This window comes from Primulina tabacum, chromosome 7 (assembly GCF_025594145.1).
Source record: "Primulina tabacum isolate GXHZ01 chromosome 7, ASM2559414v2, whole genome shotgun sequence".
Taxonomy (NCBI): domain Eukaryota; kingdom Viridiplantae; phylum Streptophyta; class Magnoliopsida; order Lamiales; family Gesneriaceae; genus Primulina; species Primulina tabacum.
Genome location: NC_134556.1, coordinates 35,222,320 through 35,243,607, shown reverse-complemented (window position 1 = coordinate 35,243,607; position 21,288 = coordinate 35,222,320). Strand labels below are relative to the sequence as shown.

Here is a 21,288-nt window from a genome sequence, read left to right as displayed (position 1 = left end):
CAATTTGTAAGATACATAAGAGCACCGATGGCACTTAGATATGGTACTTCTGGACCAAGAATATCTTCATCATCTTCACATGGACGGAATGAATCCTTTTCTGTGTTTAATGATCTAACAACCATTGGAGTACTTAAAGGATTTGATTTATCCATATTAAAACGTTTAAGGATCTTTTCTGTATAATTTGTCTGGTGAACAAACATTCCACATTTTTTTTGTTCAATTTGTAAACCCAGACAATACTTGGTTTTTCCAAGATCCTTCATTTCAAATTCTTCCTTCAAGTATGACACAACTTCTTGAATTTCTTTATTCGTTCCAATGATGTTTAAATCATCAACATATACAGCAATAATCACGCATCCGGATGTTGTTTTCTTAATGAAAATACAAGGGCATATTGAATTATTTACATATCTCTTTTTCATCAAGTGATCACTTAGTCGATTATACCACATTCGACCTGATTGCTTTAACCCATATAATGATCTTTGTAATTTTACAGAATAACATTCCCTGGGTTTTGAATTTTGTGCTTCAGGCATCTTAAATACTTCAGGGATTTTCATATATATATTACTATCAAGTGATCCATATAAGTAAGCTGTAACAACATCCATAAGACGCATTTCTAAATTTTCAGATACCGCCAAGCTAATCAAATACCGAAACGTAATTGCATCCATCACAGGAGAATACGTTTCTTCATAATCAATTCCAGGCCTTTGAGAAAAACCTTGTGCAACAAGTCGAGCTTTATATCTTACTATTTCATTTTTCTCTTTTCGCATTCGAATAAAAACCCATTTGTATCCAACAGGTTTTACACCTTCAGGAATAAGGACTATAGGTCCAAAAACATTACGTTTATTTAGCGAATTTAATTCAACATGGATGGCATCTTTCCATTTTATCCAATCCTGCCGATTTTTACATTCACCAAAAGATTTTGGTTCATGATCTTCGTTATCATTTATGATGTCGATTGCCACATTATAAGAAAATATATCATCAATTTCATCTATATCTTTTCGGTTCCATATTTTTCCAGTATTAATATAATTGATAGAGATTTCATGATTCTCGTCAGTTTGTGGTTCTGACAGAACATTTTCATCATCATGTGTTTTTTCAGGAACACCATTATCTATTTTGTGATCATCATGTGTTTCTTCAGAAACGTCATTCTTTATTTTGTGATCATCGTGTTTCTCTATGAATTTTCTTTTTCGAGGATTTTTATCCTTGGAACCGACTGGCCTTCCACGCTTCAGGCGTTTAATGACATCATGAGTATCTTCCATTTGTTTCTTTGGAATTTCAATTCGAGCAGGGGCATTTGCAGCATGTATATATGATTTAGTTACCCTTTTTGTGTCTGCAAATGCATCTGGTATTTGATTTGCTATTCTTTGCAAGTGTACAATTTGTTGTACATCTTTTTCACATTGTTTTGTTCTTGGATCCAGATGTAACAATGATGATACATACCATGTAATTTCCTTTTCGGTATGTTTCTGTTCTCCCCCTAACATTGGGAAGATTTCCCCATTAAAATGACAATCAGCAAAACGTGCTGTGAACACGTCGCCTGTCTGAGGTTCAAGATATCGAATGATTGATGGACTATCATAACCGATATAAATTCCAACCTTTCTTTGAGGTCCCATTTTCTTTCGTTGCGGTGGTGCAATAGGCACATACACCATACATCCAAAAATTCTCAGATGAGAAATGTCTGGTTCTTTACCAAATGCAAGCTGCAATGGGGAGTATTTATGATATGCACTTGGTATGATGCGAATTAATGAAGCAGCGTGTAAAATTGCATGTCCCCATATAGAAATAGGGAGCTTTGTTTTCATAATCATTGGTCTAGCAATCATTTGCAGACGTTTAATCAATGATTCAGCCAATCCATTCTGTGTATGTACATGAGCAACATGATGCTCAACAATGATTCCCATAGACATACAAGAATCATTGAAAGTTTGGGAAGTAAATTCACCAGCATTATCAAGTCTAATTTTCTTGATTGTATAATCGGGAAATTGATTCCTCAATTTTATTATTTGAGCAAGTAATCTTGCAAATGCAACATTTCGAGTTGATAATAAACATACATGTGACCATCTGCTGGAGGCATCAATCAATACCATAAAGTATCTGAATGGTCCACATGGTGGATGGATTGGTCCACAAATATCACCCTGAATACGTTCAAGAAACATTGGTGATTCAGTTTGGATTTTGACTGGTGATGGTCTTATAATAAGTTTTCCAAGAGAACATGCTTTACATTGAAACTTATTATTCTGAAAGATCTTCTGGTCTTTCAGTGGATGACCATGTGTATTTTCTATAATTCTTCGCATCATTGTTGAACCAGGATGTCCCAATCGATCATGCCAATTGGTTAATATAGAAGAATTATCAACTACCATGTTTGATTCAATGAGACTTATATGTGTATAATGCAATCCAGTAGGGAGCATTGGTAGTTTTTCAATCACATATTTCTTTCCTGATTTATATGTGATAAGACACATATATTTCTCATTCCCTTCATTCATTGTTTGAGTATCATACCCATGGGAATATATATCATTAAAACTCAACAAATTTCTTTTCGATTGTGGTGAATATAAAGCATCATTGATCAAAAATTTTGTACCATTAGGTAACAAAAATTGCGCTTTACCACATCCTTTAATCAAGTCTACATGACCTGATATTGTATTCACCGTTGTTTTTGTTGGTTTTAGTTCCAAGAAATATCTTTTATCTCGGAGGATAGTGTGCGTTGTACCACTATCGGGTATGCAAACTTCAGCTTTGCTCATAGCATTTTCCATATTTGAACTTCAAAAAAATATGCAATGAAATAAATTACTTGCAATATATATTTAAATATAACACAAATCATAATTATACAATAAAACATTATTCTATGAATACATGAAAAATAGATTATTGTACATTTATATTCTACCATTATATTGTTCATTTTCAGAGAAATCGTTGAGAAAATCTGCAGCATCAATATTGTTCATTTCTATCCCACCAACATATTGATCATTTCCAGAGAAATCATTCATAAAATCACCAGCATCAAAATGAGTTGAATCACTCAAACGGTCACTGCGCTCAGTAAAGTTGGTCTCCTTTTCTTTCCCCTTTAATGATTCTTTATAAAGTTTACAAAGGTGCTCAGGGGCTCGACAAACTTTGGACCAATGTCCTAGAGTACCACATCTGTAACAAGAACTTTCATATTTTTTTGAGTGCTTCTCATTAACACTTGTATTCTCATGATGCCTTTTCTGTGGATGGTTTGGGACGTTCTTTTGAGATGAGTTATAAAAATAACTATCTCGATTATTTTCAAAACCACGGCCTTGACCACGACCACGGCCAATTCCACGTCCACGTCCACGTCCACGTCCACGTCCACGACCTCGACCTCGACCAAAACCTTGTCTTTGAATTTGATTTTGGTTTCCAGGTTTAAATTCATTTTTACTTACAGCATTTACTTCTGGAAATGCTGTTGATCCAGTGGGTCGGGACTGATGATTTCTCATTAATAGCTCGTTGTTTTTTTCCGCCACAAGAAGACAGACGATGAGTTCAGAATATCTCGCGAATCCACGTACTCTATATTGTTGCTGTAGAGTAATATTTGATGCATGAAACGTGGAAAAATATTTTTTCAAGCATCTCAGATTCTGTGACCTCATGTCCACAAAATTTTAATTGCGAGATTATTCTATACATCGCCGAATTGTAATCACTGACTTTTTTAAAGTCTTGGAATCTCAATGTATTCCATTCATCCCGGGCGGTCGGAAGTATAACTTCTCTTATATGTTCGAATCTTTCTTTTAATCCCTTCCACAAAGCCATGGGATTTTTTTCAGTCAGATATTCACATTTCAATCCATCGTCGAGATGTCGACGCAAAAATATCATGGCTCTTGCCTTTTCTTGTGACGTGCATATGCCATTTTCTTTAATGGTCTCGCTTAGACCCAATGACTCAAGATGCATTTCTACATCTAGAGTCCATGGCATATAATTCTTTTCCGTGATGTCGAGCGCAACAAATTCGAGCTTTGTTAAATTTGACATGGTGGTACTAAAAAAAATTACGATGCATTTTATTAGTTAATAATTATTGCAATACAAAGTAACGGATAAACAACAAGTACAAGTATTTGTAAAAGTAAAGAAAACGCACGAGGAGGATATTCTCCGATAAATACAAGACTCGTGAGTATGACAACCAAAATAATTAAAAATATCCTTGAGAAAGCCATCTTCTTTTTTCTTCGAAAAATTTGATGAATAATTTTTAGAGAATAAGAGAAAGTTGGAATGATGGAATGTGTTTGTGAGATCATATTTATAGGGCAAAAACTAGCCGTTTTTTACCATTTATGACCGTTGGGGTAAAAAAAAAAAATAAAGGTATGTATTTGTATAATTTTATGGTAATAATATGATATATATAATATTAGACATGTTTAAATAATTATGTATATCATATCATAATATTATAATGGGTGTCATAATTTATTTTGTTTAAAAACTTTATAGGCTTTTATACTTGTCGTATCCCTTACCGGGAGTGTGGGATGTCGTCTTAACATCCTCCCAGGATTTATAACAAGTTTATGAAAAATTTATTTTTATTATTTCTAATAATAACATTATATTGTATATTAAATAAATACACAATAAATAAATAACAGTAAAATAAATATAATTATTTTTGTTACCTTTTTCTTCTGTTTGGAGCTTGGAAAAGTATGTAGGACTTTTAGAGCTTCGTGCTGATAACGTGTTGTGAAAAAGTAAAAATTTATGGTAAAAAGTAAAAATCTCAAACTCTCAAAATTTACCAAACTACACACTTTATAATATTTTTCTCTCTACTCAATTGTGATTTTCTTCACAAATGAGAGATCTATTTATAGGAAATCTTTACAAATAATCCAAAAATAAAATACATCATTACCTACATCATCACACACTAATTTTCAATATTTACAACTCTTATTTTCAACATTCAAATATTCAATACACACATTTTAAATATTATTTTCCAATAGATTACAATTATTCCCTTCCTCCTGTTTTTTGACACAAAAACTTGGAAGGAATTTTTGAGAAGACTACCCCCGAAGACACTCCCTTTAAAGAAATAGATAGCAAGATATATAGATACAACACAAATTTAATACACGAGATAGTTATAAATACAACACAAATATAATAGACGAGATAGTTTCGAAGATGATTCTTATTCCTTGATCGAACAAGCATCTAGTGTCACCAAAGCCGCGATCGTTGATGGAAAAAAAAGTATAAATTCACCTTGTTGATGAAGGAAACACGTTCTTGAACAACTCTTACTCGTACATCTCATCAACGTTGCACTCTCCCAAGAAAACCTTGATGCTTCTTGGTGAACCGCAACTGCCTTCAACAATGAGAGCTCTGTCATTTGCAGCCATGTGCGCGATAATCTTATAGATCATTTCAATCTGTCACCAAGAAGTAAAAAAGAATCATCATTAAATTAAATTATACAATGAAGTAGAATAAAGGAATCACTCAAATCCAACAGCATGTAGAATACTTACATCATCAGAGGCATGACAGAGTTCAGCTATTTCTTCCAGAGTTAATGGTTCAACTGGTTCTTTACAGCTGAGAGAATGAATAAAATTTGAGAAAATATCAGGGTCTAGAAGGAAAACAGAGTGAACAAGAAAAACAGAATATTTTTGGACACTTGGGTTCAGAAGAACTACATGTGACTTGTTAAGGAGGCAACCTGATCATTGTCTGAATTAAAAGAAGGCAAGTGTTTTCATTAGCATTTAGTTATGAAGTGGCTGATAAATTTGAAGGGTTTTCCACCCCAACAGGCTTAGTCTTCAAGGTTTGGAATTTTCTCTAGTGCTTATGCTCAACATTTGAAAAAGATAGGACCAGCTGGAATCCCATGTTTAGCAATTTATTTATCTACGATTTTGCTGTTGTTTGTCCTTTGGATCCAACATCCATATGTTCTCTAGCAAAAACATTGTAAGCATACCTAGCATTATTCAGTACCACAAGAACACGCTTTTGAAGAGCTAAAACTTCTCCTGCTGCCTTCTTGCCAGCTTCCACCCCTGCAGACATGTCACAAGTAGTAAGACAATTTATGAACCCACAAAATAGTTAGTAAAGGTACAAAAAAATCAAGAATTAACGACTCATGAATCATGATATCCATTCATAATAAATGATAAAAAATTAAACCAACTCGGTGTCAATGGCAAGAATCAGCTTCATCAAATTTTAGTTGATCATCGAGGGTGATTATAGAAATTTTACCTGGTTGATGATATGCATTAATATTGACCAGTGACGCATAAATCCCAACTGCTCGTTCGTAGAGTGCTACTAGAGCTCCAACAGACCTAGGCGTCACTTCTTGCACGGTTACTGTGATAGACTCCCGATCGTTGGAATATAAGGCAGATCTTGTTCCCTATATACCAAATCTCGGATGTATTCAAAGAAGATACGAGACATTGCAACACATGCTAAAGAACAATAACCAGATCACTGTAAGGAAATACTCTCTTCGTCTTGCATTTCCATTTTGATAGCAAATATAAGAAAAATCAGTGAAACTTACAAAGCTTGACATCTTCCTAAAAATACAAGGCTATCATAGAAATTATTGCAAACCATTCAACAAAAAAATTTGATCCGAAATGCAGCAAAATGACTGAAAAGTACGAAGTATCCTTCCCTCATTTGAAAGTTAAACCAAAGAAATCATAGGTGGACATTTACCTGTAAAAATCCAAACAGGTAGTCACCGCAGGTGACCCCTGGCTCAAGCTCCCAATCATGACCTGGTGGCCTGTCTCGTAGAACTTCAATGAATGTTACAAAAAAGTTGTGGACACCATCTCTGAGCTGTTGAATGTAACTGGAGAAGAGAGGAAGGAATAATGAGATTTTCAAGCATTAGCAGCAGTTAAAATCTGTTCATGCCCATCATGATCCAGTAAGAGTTAATGAACACATACGCGTGTTGATCAGTGCTCCCTTTGTTTCCATAGACAGTTATCCCTTGATTTACCTTCAAATAAACCAAGAATTAGACAAATGATGCATTAAAAAAATATAAAATCGCAGTGATTAGAAAATAGAAGACTAAACCAAATCTGCGTATCTTGCCATCTAAACTTTTATGATTCAAATAAAGGCATGAAAACTCCAGAGAAGTGTTTCTAGGCCGTTTTATATCTAAAATAAAATTGCAAATACTTTCAACTTCTTCAAAGCACAATGGAGCAGTGATTGTACTTCACTACATATATAAGTTCACACAACACATCACTAATAATCACACTGAGAATACTAATGGACTTCTTGGACTAGTATTTCACCTGTATGTTTGGGAATATGGTCATACTTGATTTTTTTTCCAGAAATCAACTAACTGTTTTTTTTTTATCAGAAACTATTTATTATTTTATTAATAAAGATTGTTACAATTACAGTGGATGAGTAATCCACAGACATCAGATGCTAGGAAATTAAAGTTCGTTACAAAAGTCCTCGAGTCCTTGCGAAAATGCTAACAAGAAATGAACTTCCAGTCCCTAACTAACTCTGATAATGTGATATGCTGAAACTGAGGTATGATTATTGTCCAAGTAGCCACTCTGAATCTGATGCTGTCCCATAAATCTTCCCAAGTATTGTCTTTGTCCCTGAATATTCTGCTGTTACGTTCCATCCAAATAGACCAAAAAGTGCAATGTACAACTAAGTACCAGAAGTTCGTCAGACTCTTTCCCTTTAGGAATCCCGGCTCGGTGATAAACATGTCTTGCGATCTTCTAGGAAAAACCCACTCGAACCCCAAATGTTGCATAACTTGTGTCCAGATTTGAGTTGTGAATGAGCAATGCAACAGAATATGATCTTGAGTTTCCTCGTTTCTCTTGCATAAAGTGCACCACTGGGGGGACACAACAAAGCCCGGCATCCGCTTCTGCACTACGTCACAGGTCTGCAACTTCCCCAAAGCCACTATCCAAGAAAACACCTTAACCTTAAGTGGTATTGGTACTTTCCATATATTAGAATGGTAAGGGAAAACATCAGAAGAGTTGCCCTGAGTGAATGAATCATATAGGGATGAGACGGAAAAGACTCCAGAAGGATCTCCTAACCAAACCCGGACATCCGCATAACCCACACACAATCTAACCGAGTCTAAGACACCTAAAAGAGTACTGAACTCCTCCAACTCGGAGCTGTTTAAATCCCTTCTAAACCTTAAATCCCACTGAAAAATAGACTCGCCCTGAGACTCGATGATGGAATAAAAATGGTTGATTGGTTTGTTTACAGAGGATGAAAGACGGAACAGACTAGGAAAGCACTCTTTAAAAGACACCAAACCCACCCACCTATCCTCCCAGAAACGCAGAAAATTCCCCCCCTTAAGCACCGTCCCTATTAACTGGTGACAAGTCGAGTGAGCACGAGAGATAAATTTCCACGGGCTTTTGTAAGTAGAATTCTTTGCAAGGTTCACGTCACACCCATTAGCTTGAAACCCATACATGCTGCCCACAACTTTTTTCCACAAAGGGTTATCTTCCACTGCGCATCGCCACCACCATTTTCCTAAAAGAGCCAAGTTCCTCAATCGTATGTTAGCCAAACCAAGTCCGCCTCTCGCTAGAGGCTTGCACACTTGTTCCCATCCAACCACATGACAGTGTGTCTCCCCATCCGCTCCATCCCACAAGAAGTCCCTCATCAATTTTTCCATATGTTTCGCAACTCGAGATGGTATCTTAAAAAGAGACATGAAATAAGTTGGCATTGCGCTCAACACAGATTTAATCAGTGTCAATCGACCTCCTCTCGAAAGGAAAGACTTCTTCCAATTAGCAAGTTTTTTGGCCATTTTTGAGACAACGGGTTCCCAAAATTCAAATTTCGAAGGGTTTCCTCCCAATGGTGCCCCCAAATACTTAATCGGCCATTGCTCTTGCTTGCATCTGTCGAAGTGTGATGTAAATTAGGGTAAAACCAATTCCCTTAATTAAGGGATTCGGTTAGTCAATATGCAGACTTTTAGGAATTAGTTAGTTAGTTTCCTTTTTCTGTTATTCTAGAGTATTCTGTAAATCCCTATTTATGTAACCTTTTACTGACTTATTGTATTATCGAACAAGGAAGAAATTATTCCTGAATTATTTTTTCCACATGGTATCAGAGCCCTAGGACATTAGTCTGGGTTCATTCCGCACATTCCAGCCTTCATTGCTGTCCAGTTTTCTTCAAGCCTTCATTGCTGTCGTTTCTTTTCTATTTCCCTATCATTCACCATGTCAATCTCTGATACTGCCCATCTCCAGCAGTTCGTCTCTCCCTGATGATACCTATGCTGTCCAGAAGACCGGTGACCTGCTGAATATTCGGGCCTCCGATCGACTCAACGGGAAAAATTATCTCAAGTGGTCCCAATTCATTCGCACGTATCTCAAAGGCAAAGGAAGAATCAGCCATCTTATTGGAACGGGACCACCGAGGGAGGATCCAAAGTTTGACGCTTGGGATGAAGAGGACTCTATGATCATGTCCTGGTTATGGGACTCCATGGATCCCGTGATCAGTGACACATGTATGTTCTTTTCCACAGCAAGGGAAACTTGGGACTATATCCGCCGCACCTACTCAAAGGCCAAGGATGCTGCTCAGGTGTATGAGATAAAGACTAAAACTGCAGCCCTCAAACAAGGTACCAAATCTGTCATTGAGTATGCTTCTCTGCTGCAAAACCTATGGCAGGAACTTGATTATTACCGAGTCTTTGAGATGAAATGCCCGGAGGATGCTGTACTATTGAAGAACTTTATTGAGAGAGACCGAATATATGATTTTTTGGCCGGATTAAACCCTGAATTTGATCAAGTAAGAATTCAGGTCCTTGGCCGAGAGGACACACCGTCCCTAGAAGAGACGATCTCACTGATTCGCTCAGAAGAAAGTCGCAGGGGTATCATGCTTGAGCCACAGCACATGGATGGATCAGCACTTGCAACAAAAGGAGAGGATCTAGAGACGAATAAGGCGGCTGATATGCAAAGACCATATCCAAGTAGAGAAAATCAGTGGAAGGGGAACAAAGACACCCTATGGTGTACTCATTGCAAGAAACCAAGACACACAAGGGAAAATTGTTGGAAGCTACATGGCAAACCACCAAGCAAAGAATGGGGAGCCCGAGTAGGGAAGCCGAGACCTCAAGCGCACATAGCTGAGGATCAAACTAGGGATGAAAACTCAGCGGCAGAGGGGCTTAACCGGGAGGAGATTGAGAAGCTAAAAAATTTGTTGGGGTCCCTAGAGAAGCCTTCTGGTACATGTTCTCTAGCCCTCTCAGGTAATGGTTCATTCTCCTTTTCTGTAGATGCCCCAGGAACCCTAAATGCCAACTCTTTGATAATAGACTCTGGTGCTAGTGACCATATGACACCCATATCTCATATTTTTCACTCTTATACACCATGCCCAAGTAACAGGAAAATTGTAGTGGCAAATGGCTCTGTGGCTACAGTGGCAGGCTTCGGAGACATACATATCTCCCCTATGCTTAGCCTAAAAAATGTACTTCATGTGCCAAAACTGTCCAGCAGCCTTGTCTCCATCCATAAACTCACTCGTGATCTTAAATGCCATGTTACGTTTTTTCCTTCCTATGGTGTTTTTCAGGACCTAGCTTCGGGGAGGAAGATTGGACTTGCTAAGGAAAGGGGGGGCCTTTACTACCTTGAGTCTGCACCACAAGCCAGGAGCAATTTGTCCTTGTTTAGTTCATCCAATAAAGATACCATTTGGCTACACCATTTGCGCCTTGGTCATCCTTTCTTTAGGACTCTAAAAGTTATGTTTCCTTATTTATTTCAAGGATTAGATATTTCGGAATTTCATTGTGACACATGTGAATTGGCAAAACATACTCGAGTATCTTTTCCCATCAGTAATAAAAGAAGTTCTTCTCCTTTCCATTTAATTCATAGTGATGTATGGGGTCCCTCTCGGATACCTAACATTTCTGGGGCCCGCTGGTTTGTCTCTTTGATTGATGATTGCACTCGTGTCACATGGATATTTCTCCTTAAACATAAATCTGAAGTTAGCACTATTATACCAAATTTCCATGCGATGATTCAAAATCAATTTGGAGTAAAAATAAAAGGGTTTAGGACAGACAATGCCACAGATTACTTCAACCAAATCCTATCACCCTATTTCCTGTCACATGGCATTATCCATGACTCATCGTGTGTTCAAACACCTCAACAAAATGGGGTGGCTGAAAGGAAAAATGGACACTTGCTAAACACTACCCGAGCCCTACTTCTTCATGGAAACGTTCCTAAGACCTATTGGGGGAAAGCTGTCCTTACAGCCACACACATGATTAATAGATTTCCTTCACGGGTGCTTGACAACAAGAGTCCAGTAGAGTGCCTTAACAGCTTCTATCCTCACTTTAGAACCTCAAACGGACTCACCCCTAGGGTATTTGGGTGCACTGCCTTTGTTCATGTCCATAACACCCAAAGAGATAAGTTGGATCCCCGAGCCATCAAATGTATGTTCCTCGGTTACTCAACCACTAAAAAGGGGTATAAGTGCTATAATCCTTCTTCCAGAAAATCGTACATCTCTATCGATGTTACCTTCAGTGAAAATAAACCGTTCTTCTCCAAGTCCTCTCTTCAGGGGGAGAGTCCACTAGAAGATAGTCCTTGGGAATCCTTTGAGCCGATCCACACTCTTGATCTCCCTCCTATACCAACCGAGCCTTCTAACCCCACAAATGTGTCATCTTCCCACAAGTTTCCTAGGTTCTCTCAGGTGTACTCAAGGAGGAAGACTGCCCCGGAACAGACTCAAGTCCAAGCTTCCAATCCAGACTCCGGAAATGAGACCACGGTAAGTCCCGAACACCCTTCTCATATTCAACAGAGTGAAACACCAACCATTGGCCCAACAAATGACCTAGACCTTCCTATTGCCATCAGAAAAGATACCCGGGAATGCACTAAACGACCACTATATCCATTATCTCACTATGTTTCCCTTAAAAACCTATCGCCAGCCCACAAAAAATTCATTGTCAGTTTAAACACCATTGCAATCCCTACTACTGTCTCTGAGGCATTGTCAACAAGGGAATGGAGAGATGCCATGGGAGAAGAAATGAAAGCATTGGAAAAGAATAAAACCTGGGAGGTTGTGAATAAACCAGAGGGAAAGAACATTGTTGACTGTAAATGGATTTTTTCACTGAAATACAAGGCTGATGGATCCCTTGAAAGATACAAGGCAAGGTTGGTAGCCAAAGGGTATACTCAGACGTATGGAGTTGATTATCTGGAAACTTTTGCCCCGGTTGCCAAAATGAACACTGTGAGAATTCTTTTGTCATTAGCTGCTCACTATAGCTGGCAACTTCTGCAGTATGATGTTAAGAATGCTTTCCTCCATGGTGACTTAGATGAAGAAATCTACATGCACATCCCACAGGGTTTTGATGGAGAATCAAGCAATAACGTGTGCAAATTAAAGAAGGCCCTTTATGGGTTAAAACAATCTCCAAGGGCATGGTTCGGGAGGTTTGCAAACTTTATGAAGGAATCTGGATACAAACAAAGCCAAGATGATCACACCCTCTTCATTAAACACTCCTCTGCAGGGGGAGTAACGGCTCTTCTAGTCTATGTCGACGACATCATAGTAACCGGGAATGATGAAGAAGAAAAGCTCGAATTAAAGAGAAGATTGGGAAAGGAGTTTGAGATTAAAGAACTGGGCAGATTGAAGTACTTTCTCGGTATTGAGGTGGCTTATTCTACACACGGGATTCTCATCTCTCAACAAAAATACATTACAGACCTACTTACCGAGACAGGAAAGGCTGGGTGTAAACCGGCCTCTACTCCAATGGATCCGAATCACAAATTGGGAGAAGATAAAGAGGAACCAGCAGTTGATAAAAGGATGTACCAGAGGTTAGTTGGTAGACTCATATACCTTGCTCATACTCGGCCAGATATAGCCTACTCAGTCAGTGTGATCAGCCAATTCATGCATGATCCAAGAGAGTCACATCTTCAAGCTGCAAATAGGGTACTTCATTATTTGAAAGGGAACCCAGGGAAAGGGATTATGTTCAAAAGGAACGAGAGGCTTACAGTAGAAGCCTACACCGACGCTGACTATGCAGGATCCCTAATAGATAGAAGGTCTACTTCGGGGTATTGTACGTTTCTAGGTGGCAACCTAGTAACATGGAGGAGTAAGAAGCAGAATGTAGTGGCCAGGTCCTCAGCCGAAGCAGAATTCAGGGCGATTGCTCAAGGACTATGCGAAATACTATGGCTAAAGATTATTTTGGATGATCTATGAGTCAAGGTCGAAGGTCCCATGAAACTCTACAGTGACAACAAGTCCACAATCAACATTGCACATAATCTTATACAACATGATAGGACAAAGCATATTGAGATTGACAGACACTTCATCAAAGAGAAATTGGAGAGAAAACTAGTGTGTATGTCTTATGTTCCAACCGGGTGCCAGTTGGCTGATGTTCTGACTAAGGGACTAAGCAGTTCAAGTTTTCATGGGCTCATATCCAAGCTGGGAATGGAAGACATCTGTTCCTCAGCTTGAGGGGAGTGTCGAAGTGTGATGTAAATTAGGGTAAAACCAATTCCCTTAATTAAGGGATTCGGTTAGTCAATATGCAGATTTTTAGGAATTAGTTAGTTAGTTTCCTTTTTCTGTTATTCTAGAGTATTCTGTAAATCTCTATTTATGTAACATTTTACTGACTTATTGTATTATCGAACAAGAAAGAAATTATTCCTGAATTATTTTTTCCACAGCATCCAAGTTCTTTCGCCATCTCCTCAACCTCGTAGTCCGAGTGATTCAATCCTAGGACCGCTGATTTTTCAAGATTGATTTTCAGCCCTGATTGCGCACAAAACAAATTCAGCAACCCCACCGCTTCCCTTAAATGTGTAGCAGATTGTACAAGAAAGAGGGTGTCGTCCGCGAATTGTATGTGAGAAACTTCGATTTTGTCCCTTCCAACTACAAGACCTCTCAAAATGTTATACGTCTTGGCCTTGTCTATCATTCGGCCTGAGCCATCAATCACGAGGTTAAAGAGAAAAGGAGATAATGGGTCTCCTTGTCTGAGTCCTCTTTCCCCTCTAAACTTCCCCCTAGGTCTTCCATTAATGAAGACCGAGAAGGAGACATTGGAAATGCATCCCTTAATCCACTTCCTCCACCTTACCCCGAATCCTTTCTTAAGAAGCACAAAATCTAGATATCGCCAGTCGACATTATCATAAGCTTTTTCCAAATCAACTTTCAATACCCACCCTTGCTTCTTTTTCCTTCTATGCTCCTCCACCACTTTGTTGGCAATTAGACAACAGTCCGTTATCTGTCTTCCTTTGACGAAAGCGCATTGGTTTTGCGCTATTGTGCTGCTCATCACTTTCTTCAATCTATTTGTCAGTACTTTTGCCAAAATTTTGTACAAACTCGTTATGAGGCTAATTGGTCTGAAATCTTTAATCCTCATCGCTTCTCTTTTCTTTGGTATAAGGCAAATATACGTTTCATTCGTGAGTCCGTTGATAATTCCTCCCTCGAAAAATTCAGCGAACACTTTCATGAGATCCGGTTTAACTGTATCCCAATTTTTTTGGTAGAAGGCCAGCGTAAAACCATCCGGCCCCGGAGCTTTAAATCCATCTGATTCGAACACCTGCATCTCTGATTTCTTCCTCCGAAAATTTCTCCTCCAATCGTGCTGCCTCTGTCGAAACTAAAGGGCTCCACTCCAAGTCGTCGCTGCCCGTTACATCCCCTTCCGAAGTCCTATACAGATTTTTGTAGAAACCCACAATTTTGTTTTCGATCTCTAATTCTTCTGTTATGACCGATCCGTCCTCCAGCTCTATCTTTTCAATCGTTGCTCTATTCCTACGCCCAGTCAATAATGAGTGGAAAAAATTAGAGTTTTGATCCCCTTCCTTGAGCCATTTTAATTTGGCCTTTTGATTTTGAATTTGGAGTCTGCGGATGTTTAAACTTTCCAGCTCACATCTTGCCTCTCTTCTGTCATTTTTTAAATTTGCTGACCACTGACCCCGCTCCTCTTTCGCGTCCAATTCTGAGATTTTATTTTGCAACTCGGTGATTCTGATATTGACATTGCCGAATACCTCAATATTCCATTTCTTGGTCTCTATTTTGATATCTTTGAGCTTTCTCATGAATTTATAGCCCGCCCACCCTTGAGTACCGCCCGAATTCCACCATGTTTTAACCGACTCTTTGAAACTGTGATGCAACAACCAAGCATTTTCGAATCTGAAAGGTGCAGGACCCCATCTCACTTTCATAGTGTCCATGACGAGGGGATGGTGATCCGATGTGATTCTAGGTAGCACCGTCTGTCTGAATGAAGGGAAAATATCCTTCAACCCCCTTGAAATGAGAAACCTGCCTAATCTACAGCATATCCTTCCACCCCCTTGAATATGGCTTTTGCAATTAACTCACATATGTGTGCATTGGTTGATTGTAGTTGGATTTTTCAAGCTCAACTCAGGTTGAAACTCCTCATAGTATTTCTGTCTTAAGGGATAAATTTATTTTTAAAGAAATGGCCGAAATGACAAAGATAAGTTTGTAAAAACTCATCATTAGTTACAAGCAATCAATTTTATTTTGCACTGACCTCGAGGTGGAGAGTGAAGACTGTAAGTTTGCACCAGAATAGTGAAATATTTCAAAGTCAATTTATGATATCCATTTTCATGTTAATAAGACAACCAGGGGAATATGTGATAAAGATTAAGTTCAAATACCTCAATAAAGTTAATAAAACCACAGAGGTTGCTTCAATCTCTCGTCACTATCCAGGTTTAAATAATCATATTATATATTCAGGTCGAAGAAAGGAAGTTCTCATGTAAAGTTTCATATCATACCCTGTTACCATCAAGGTCAAATTCTTTTCCAAGAGATTCCATGACTAGCTGCTGCAAATAACGACTGAACAATAATAGACTGTCCTTGTAAGGAAGGACAACCATATCCTGAAGCGGCAATGAAGTCAAGTTCATTATTTGCTGTCGGCAAAGGAACAACATATGACACCAACCAATGTTTATAAGTTGACCACTCTAAAAAAACTCAAACCTTAGATCCTACTCCATCAGTAGCCCAGTACCAACATAACGCTAGAAGTGCTGCTGGATTATTCCTAACCTGAACAATATAGGATGAAAAGGGTCGAGTCATGTGATACTGGTTATGTTGTAAATTTCAAGAGGTAACATACATGAAAAAAAACACCACTATGTGTGACAACATTTGCATCAGAAACTTGCCAAATGCACCACTATGTGTGACAACATTTATGCATCAGAAACTTTCCAAATGCCAAACGATTGCAAAAAACTAGTAAGCTGTAATAGGGAAGAAAGACAGTAATTGAGCAAGTTGCCATGCAAAACACTCTATATCTGGGACCTGCCTAAGTACATGTGCAAGATATCCGACGATTATAATCATTAAGAATAATTAGGCACCACATTTTCCAAGAGAGGTGAAATGATAGTCTTACCAGTGTGGTCCTATTAGCTTCATCCATCAATGCTGCACCGGCAAGCATTTCTTTGATATCAATTCCCTGCGAGTGACAATGATGGCAATGCAGATGAAACTAGTTAGTTTGAAGAAGATTTCCATTAGGCAAAAGGAGTATAAGCTTATCAATTGAATATTAACAAACCTGAAGTGCAGCTGCAAGTAAACCAACAGCAGACATTTCGGATGTTCTACCTCCCACCCAGTCAAACATAGGAAATCTTGCTAACCAGCCCTCAATCCGAGCTGTGTTATCGAGCAATGAGTTCTCCTGAGTAATTGCAACTCCCTGTCGACGACAGTCGCGAACATCAGAATATTTAAATTGTAACAAAACTTAGTAATTTGAACTCACAAAAATAGATGTCATCGATAACAAAACAAATTAAAAATAAAGATCTGTGAGCCGACAAAGGAACAAATTCTGTTACTTTATTAGCATGATAGGCTACTGATACTTGGAACTCTGAAAAGTGCATGAAAAAAATAATGGTAAAAGATAAACCTGAGACCAAAACCTGTTTTGAAAAATCCAGGCCAGCTTCACGGAAGGCTTTCTGAACCTCAAGTAGACCATTTCTTGTTTCGGGAGTGCCTCCACTCTAAGAGATGAATAGAATGAGGCAGGTTAGCAGAATACAGACAGTGCTAACCAGCAAAGCAAGTTGACAAGTGGAAAGATAGGTAATACCTTTGAAACCACAATGACAAGTGTTGATGCTAGCTCAGAGCCAAGTTGCGCGATTTGATGATCGATTCCAGCTGGATCTGTATTGTCAATGAATCTTATCTGCAAATGATATGATACTCAAAATTAGGAAGTCATAACATAAGACAGAAACAACCAAAATCTACCATAAAGGAATTTCAACGGGTCAAAGAAACCAGTCAAACCCCAGGGTTCTTAGAGATGCTGCTGACTGGTGAACTCCCACTAAATCATCTATCCACTGAATGTGGTAAACACGGTGAACTTTAAAGAGATGTAGACTTGTAGTATAAGAAGTCAGCCCAGAAAGATAACAAAATAAAACCAAAGCACTTTCTCAGTAAAAATTAAACATGAGATAATTCATCACGTTGAAAATTGAAATTCCAAGAAGTTGCAGCAATGAGAACAAGAAATGTTCAAAGAGCAAGCAAGCTCTTTGCACCAGAAGAAAACAAAGGGCCCAATAACATTTGGCTCTGATGCATAAATAAGGTCAGCTGTTGAATCCTTCACAGTTTGTACATCAGATTGGTAAATTTTTGGTTGTCCAAATGAGCATTGATAATTTTATTACATCAAACAAGCATGTTTCGAATAGCATAGTTTATGCATAAAATTGAATATGCCATTGGAACCTATGCTGATTAATATTTAGGTTTCGACATAAGAATGACTTTTGCATTCAGAAAATTCTGATAAATCTTACAAAATGAATGCCAGTGGCTTAAGTAATGACTAGAAATTTTTACACTCAATGAGAGATTCCAAAACTCAAAATAAAAATATTAAAAAACATGTAACACATTTCAAAAGGTTATAAGAGGATCACATGATCAAAAGAAAAAAAAACAGAGTCAACCAGCAAGAAGCGAAGAGTGAGAAAAATTGCACTTTGATATTTGAGAGAAACCGCAGTGACACTAGTGAACCATTAAGTTCTAAAAATCTCATGAACCTTTAACACTTGTTAAATTAGGTAGGTTCTTGCACTAACACTTCTCAAATCTCACGGATCTCAAGAAACAAAGAGCCTAGCTGGCTCGGGTTATAAATTATTTAAAACCTCATAAGCAGTTTAAGAACTTATAAGAAATTTATAGAATTTTTTAAAAAGTTCCGATGTTTTAAATGTAAGTAAAATACTTTGAATATAGTAATATCCATCAGCTTATTTTTAAGATCGTATAAGTTCTGTTCAATACAAGTAAAATAGCCTCAATGTCTATCTTACTACCCCAAGCATTTCTACAACCCATATTTGATTTGTTCATCTCACCTCTCGATTTTCCACTTTATTTGATCACTTATTTTTACCCAAACATTTTTAAAGCTTAATCTTAAGATATGATGTAGGAGCTAATAAGTTAATTAAACATCTTATAAGTTTTACATACCCGCGTAAGATATCATTACTGAAAAAATATACAGAAATAACTGTTTAAGATAAGGTAATAAGACACTAAATTTCAGTATAAGTACATTTACTTATACTTTTTTACGATGTGATTTTCATCAAAAAACATGCATATTTCTTCACATGTTCTAATTATGACTCTTCTAAGAAGGGAAATGCATTTTAGATAATACTATATCATCGCACTAGAACAAGAATATATGATTAATGTGGGTAAAGAATTTCATCAATGTTTGATATACAATGCACAAAATCATATACGCTTTTAAGTACCTTAAGAGGAGGATTGTCAGGAGCCAATGCCTCTGCAACAAATTGAGGTCCAAGAGCTGAACCACCAATCCCAATAGAAAGAATTTGAGTAAAAGTACCTTTCTGAGGAGGTCTAATCTGCAGTAGAAATGACGTGATCTCAGATTAAAAAACAAGGTGAGGAAGAAAGGATGGTCTAGCAAGGATAAAAGATCCTAGGGTATAATAAAGGATCGATATAGACACAATTTATAAATAAATTATATCTGAAGAGCAGGTGAATTTTATTTAACGTTATGGCAGCTCCATATTAGCTGAGAAAATAAATAAAAAGATTTTATGGAAATAAAAAGATTTTCTTTCCATAAAATCGAAGTGTCACATTCCAAGTGATACTGTTATACTGCAAAAAGGTAAGGAAAAGAATGGAAAGGAAATAAAATTTTAAAACCTTGGTTGTTTGGGAGATTTTAAAGGAAGGAGAAGAAAGGAAAATGTGTCAAAGATTTAGAGTAAAATTTTCCATCCAAACGTTTTCTCTTCCCTTCTTTTCTCCTCCAAATTCAAAACTAATAAACCAAACTAATCCAAATTTGCTCGATAGATATTCAACAAAGCAAAAGCTGCTCAGTGTTACACCCATTGGATAATTCAAAACAGCCAGTAGTTTACCATTTACAACAAGATTTAAACTTGACGCTTATCACTAAAACAGAGAGGCATTTAAAAACCCAAAGCTTGAGCAGCTGATTGTCCTGCTCAATAAGATACTATACCCCTTAAAAGAAAGCAGCTATAACGAAAAAATATGAAGGATGATCAAGTATTGACGACTACAAGAAATAAAAGATACAGAACATTTAGAAAAGATTCAACAATCAAGAGAAACACTGATTTGATTCTGTGAAGGACGTAAAATCAAAAATTAAACTAACCTTACCACTGATGACTTTCTCAGCGAAATCACGGGTCTTGTCCAAAGTTTTTTCAATCTGCTGAGTCAAGAAAATTTTGGGTGCAAGCTTTGGATTCCTCAACCAATAATGACCCACCATTCTACCCTCATCTGGGTTGGCAATGGAACCCTTCTCAAGCTCCTCCATATCTTTGAACGCCTTCTGCAATCGGGGCTCCATTTCCTGGAAGAATTCATCCGTGAATCCGACTCGACTGACGTCCAGGTACAGACCCAGCTCCTTGTGCTGGTAAAGCCAATCGGCATACCTTTTCCACAGCTCCCGAGGATCCTTCTCCAGCCGGGGCTTCTTCTGTATAGCCGATTTTGGCGACAATACAACATCATTACCTGATGAGTTTGAGACAATCGTCGGAGGAATCTCACGCGCCACCCGTTGCGGCCTGAAACGCTCCGTCCTGTCAACAAACGGACATCGCACAACAGATGGGTTCTGAAACGATGATCTCCAAGAGGAAAATGTGGGTTTTTTATGGCTCAATTTCAAAGAGAAACCTGAGACTGAAGAAGCCATTGAAATGGTGGCAGCGCCGATGAAAACTAAGCACACACTAACAGGGCTGAAGGGTATTTATATTGCTTGAATTTTTCGTATATTTTTACATTTAACTAATCAATCAACTTTGGGAATCGACGCATTTTTATATGAATCTTAAAATTGGAAATGGGAATTTTGTAAGTATATTTGTTACCATGAAGATGGAGGTAAACACCATAGGTTGATTGGTTGGCCATGGTTGCATGCTTACTACCGGAATATCAGCGTCTTTAGTAAAATAATTTTGGTGAAATATTTTTTTTAAAAAATATAATTTTTTATATAGATTTAAAAATACTAAAGTATATTTGGAGAAAGTCATTTTTTAAAATTAAAATTTGATCAAGATTATTTTCCAAATATCCCTCATATTCCTCCATATTATTTGAGTTTCAAAATTCTACAAAATTATTAAAAAATTGGAAATGACTAAGCATTGGAGTTTATTTATACAAAATTAGCTTTGAAATGTCTCCCAATCTCATCTCAAAATATAATGTCTCATTCCCGTTAATTGTGTTATAATATCTTCTTTAAATTTAAAATATGATATATATATATATATAGATTACATCGGTATATTATTATAGTAATTTGAATTAATT

At 37.5% G+C, this 21,288-nt stretch overlaps 1 protein-coding gene across 1 annotated transcript; it reads right to left on the bottom strand.

Annotated features, from left to right (window-relative positions):
• Nucleotides 1-5,079: 5,079 nt before the first annotated feature.
• LOC142551470 (glucose-6-phosphate isomerase 1, chloroplastic-like) lies at nt 5,080-20,829 on the bottom strand. Its single transcript, XM_075660727.1, has 14 exons — nt 20,105-20,829; nt 19,191-19,307; nt 17,483-17,581; nt 17,310-17,393; nt 16,937-17,080; nt 16,769-16,834; nt 16,342-16,410; nt 16,131-16,238; nt 7,101-7,153; nt 6,862-7,000; nt 6,394-6,550; nt 6,110-6,188; nt 5,652-5,718; nt 5,080-5,552 (listed from the first exon to the last, which is right to left on the bottom strand). Exons 1-14 carry the CDS (start codon nt 20,657-20,659, stop codon nt 5,418-5,420), a joined length of 1,872 nt encoding a protein of 623 aa, XP_075516842.1. The 5' UTR covers nt 20,660-20,829; the 3' UTR covers nt 5,080-5,417.
• Nucleotides 20,830-21,288: the final 459 nt, after the last annotated feature.

What these genes read in the sequence shown, in the direction of transcription:
- LOC142551470 (XM_075660727.1), bottom strand. Translation starts at nt 20,659, where the DNA reads ATGGCTTCTTCAGTCTCAGGTTTCTCTTTGAAATTGAGCCATAAAAAA. An exon ending in TTGTCATTGTGGTTTCAAAG is followed by an intron (nt 17,394 to 17,482) that starts GTATTACCTATC and finishes TTCATCTCTTAG; the next exon opens with AGTGGAGGCACTCCCGAAAC. An exon ending in AAGCTAATAGGACCACACTG is followed by an intron (nt 16,411 to 16,768) that starts GTAAGACTATCA and finishes TATATTGTTCAG; the next exon opens with GTTAGGAATAATCCAGCAGC.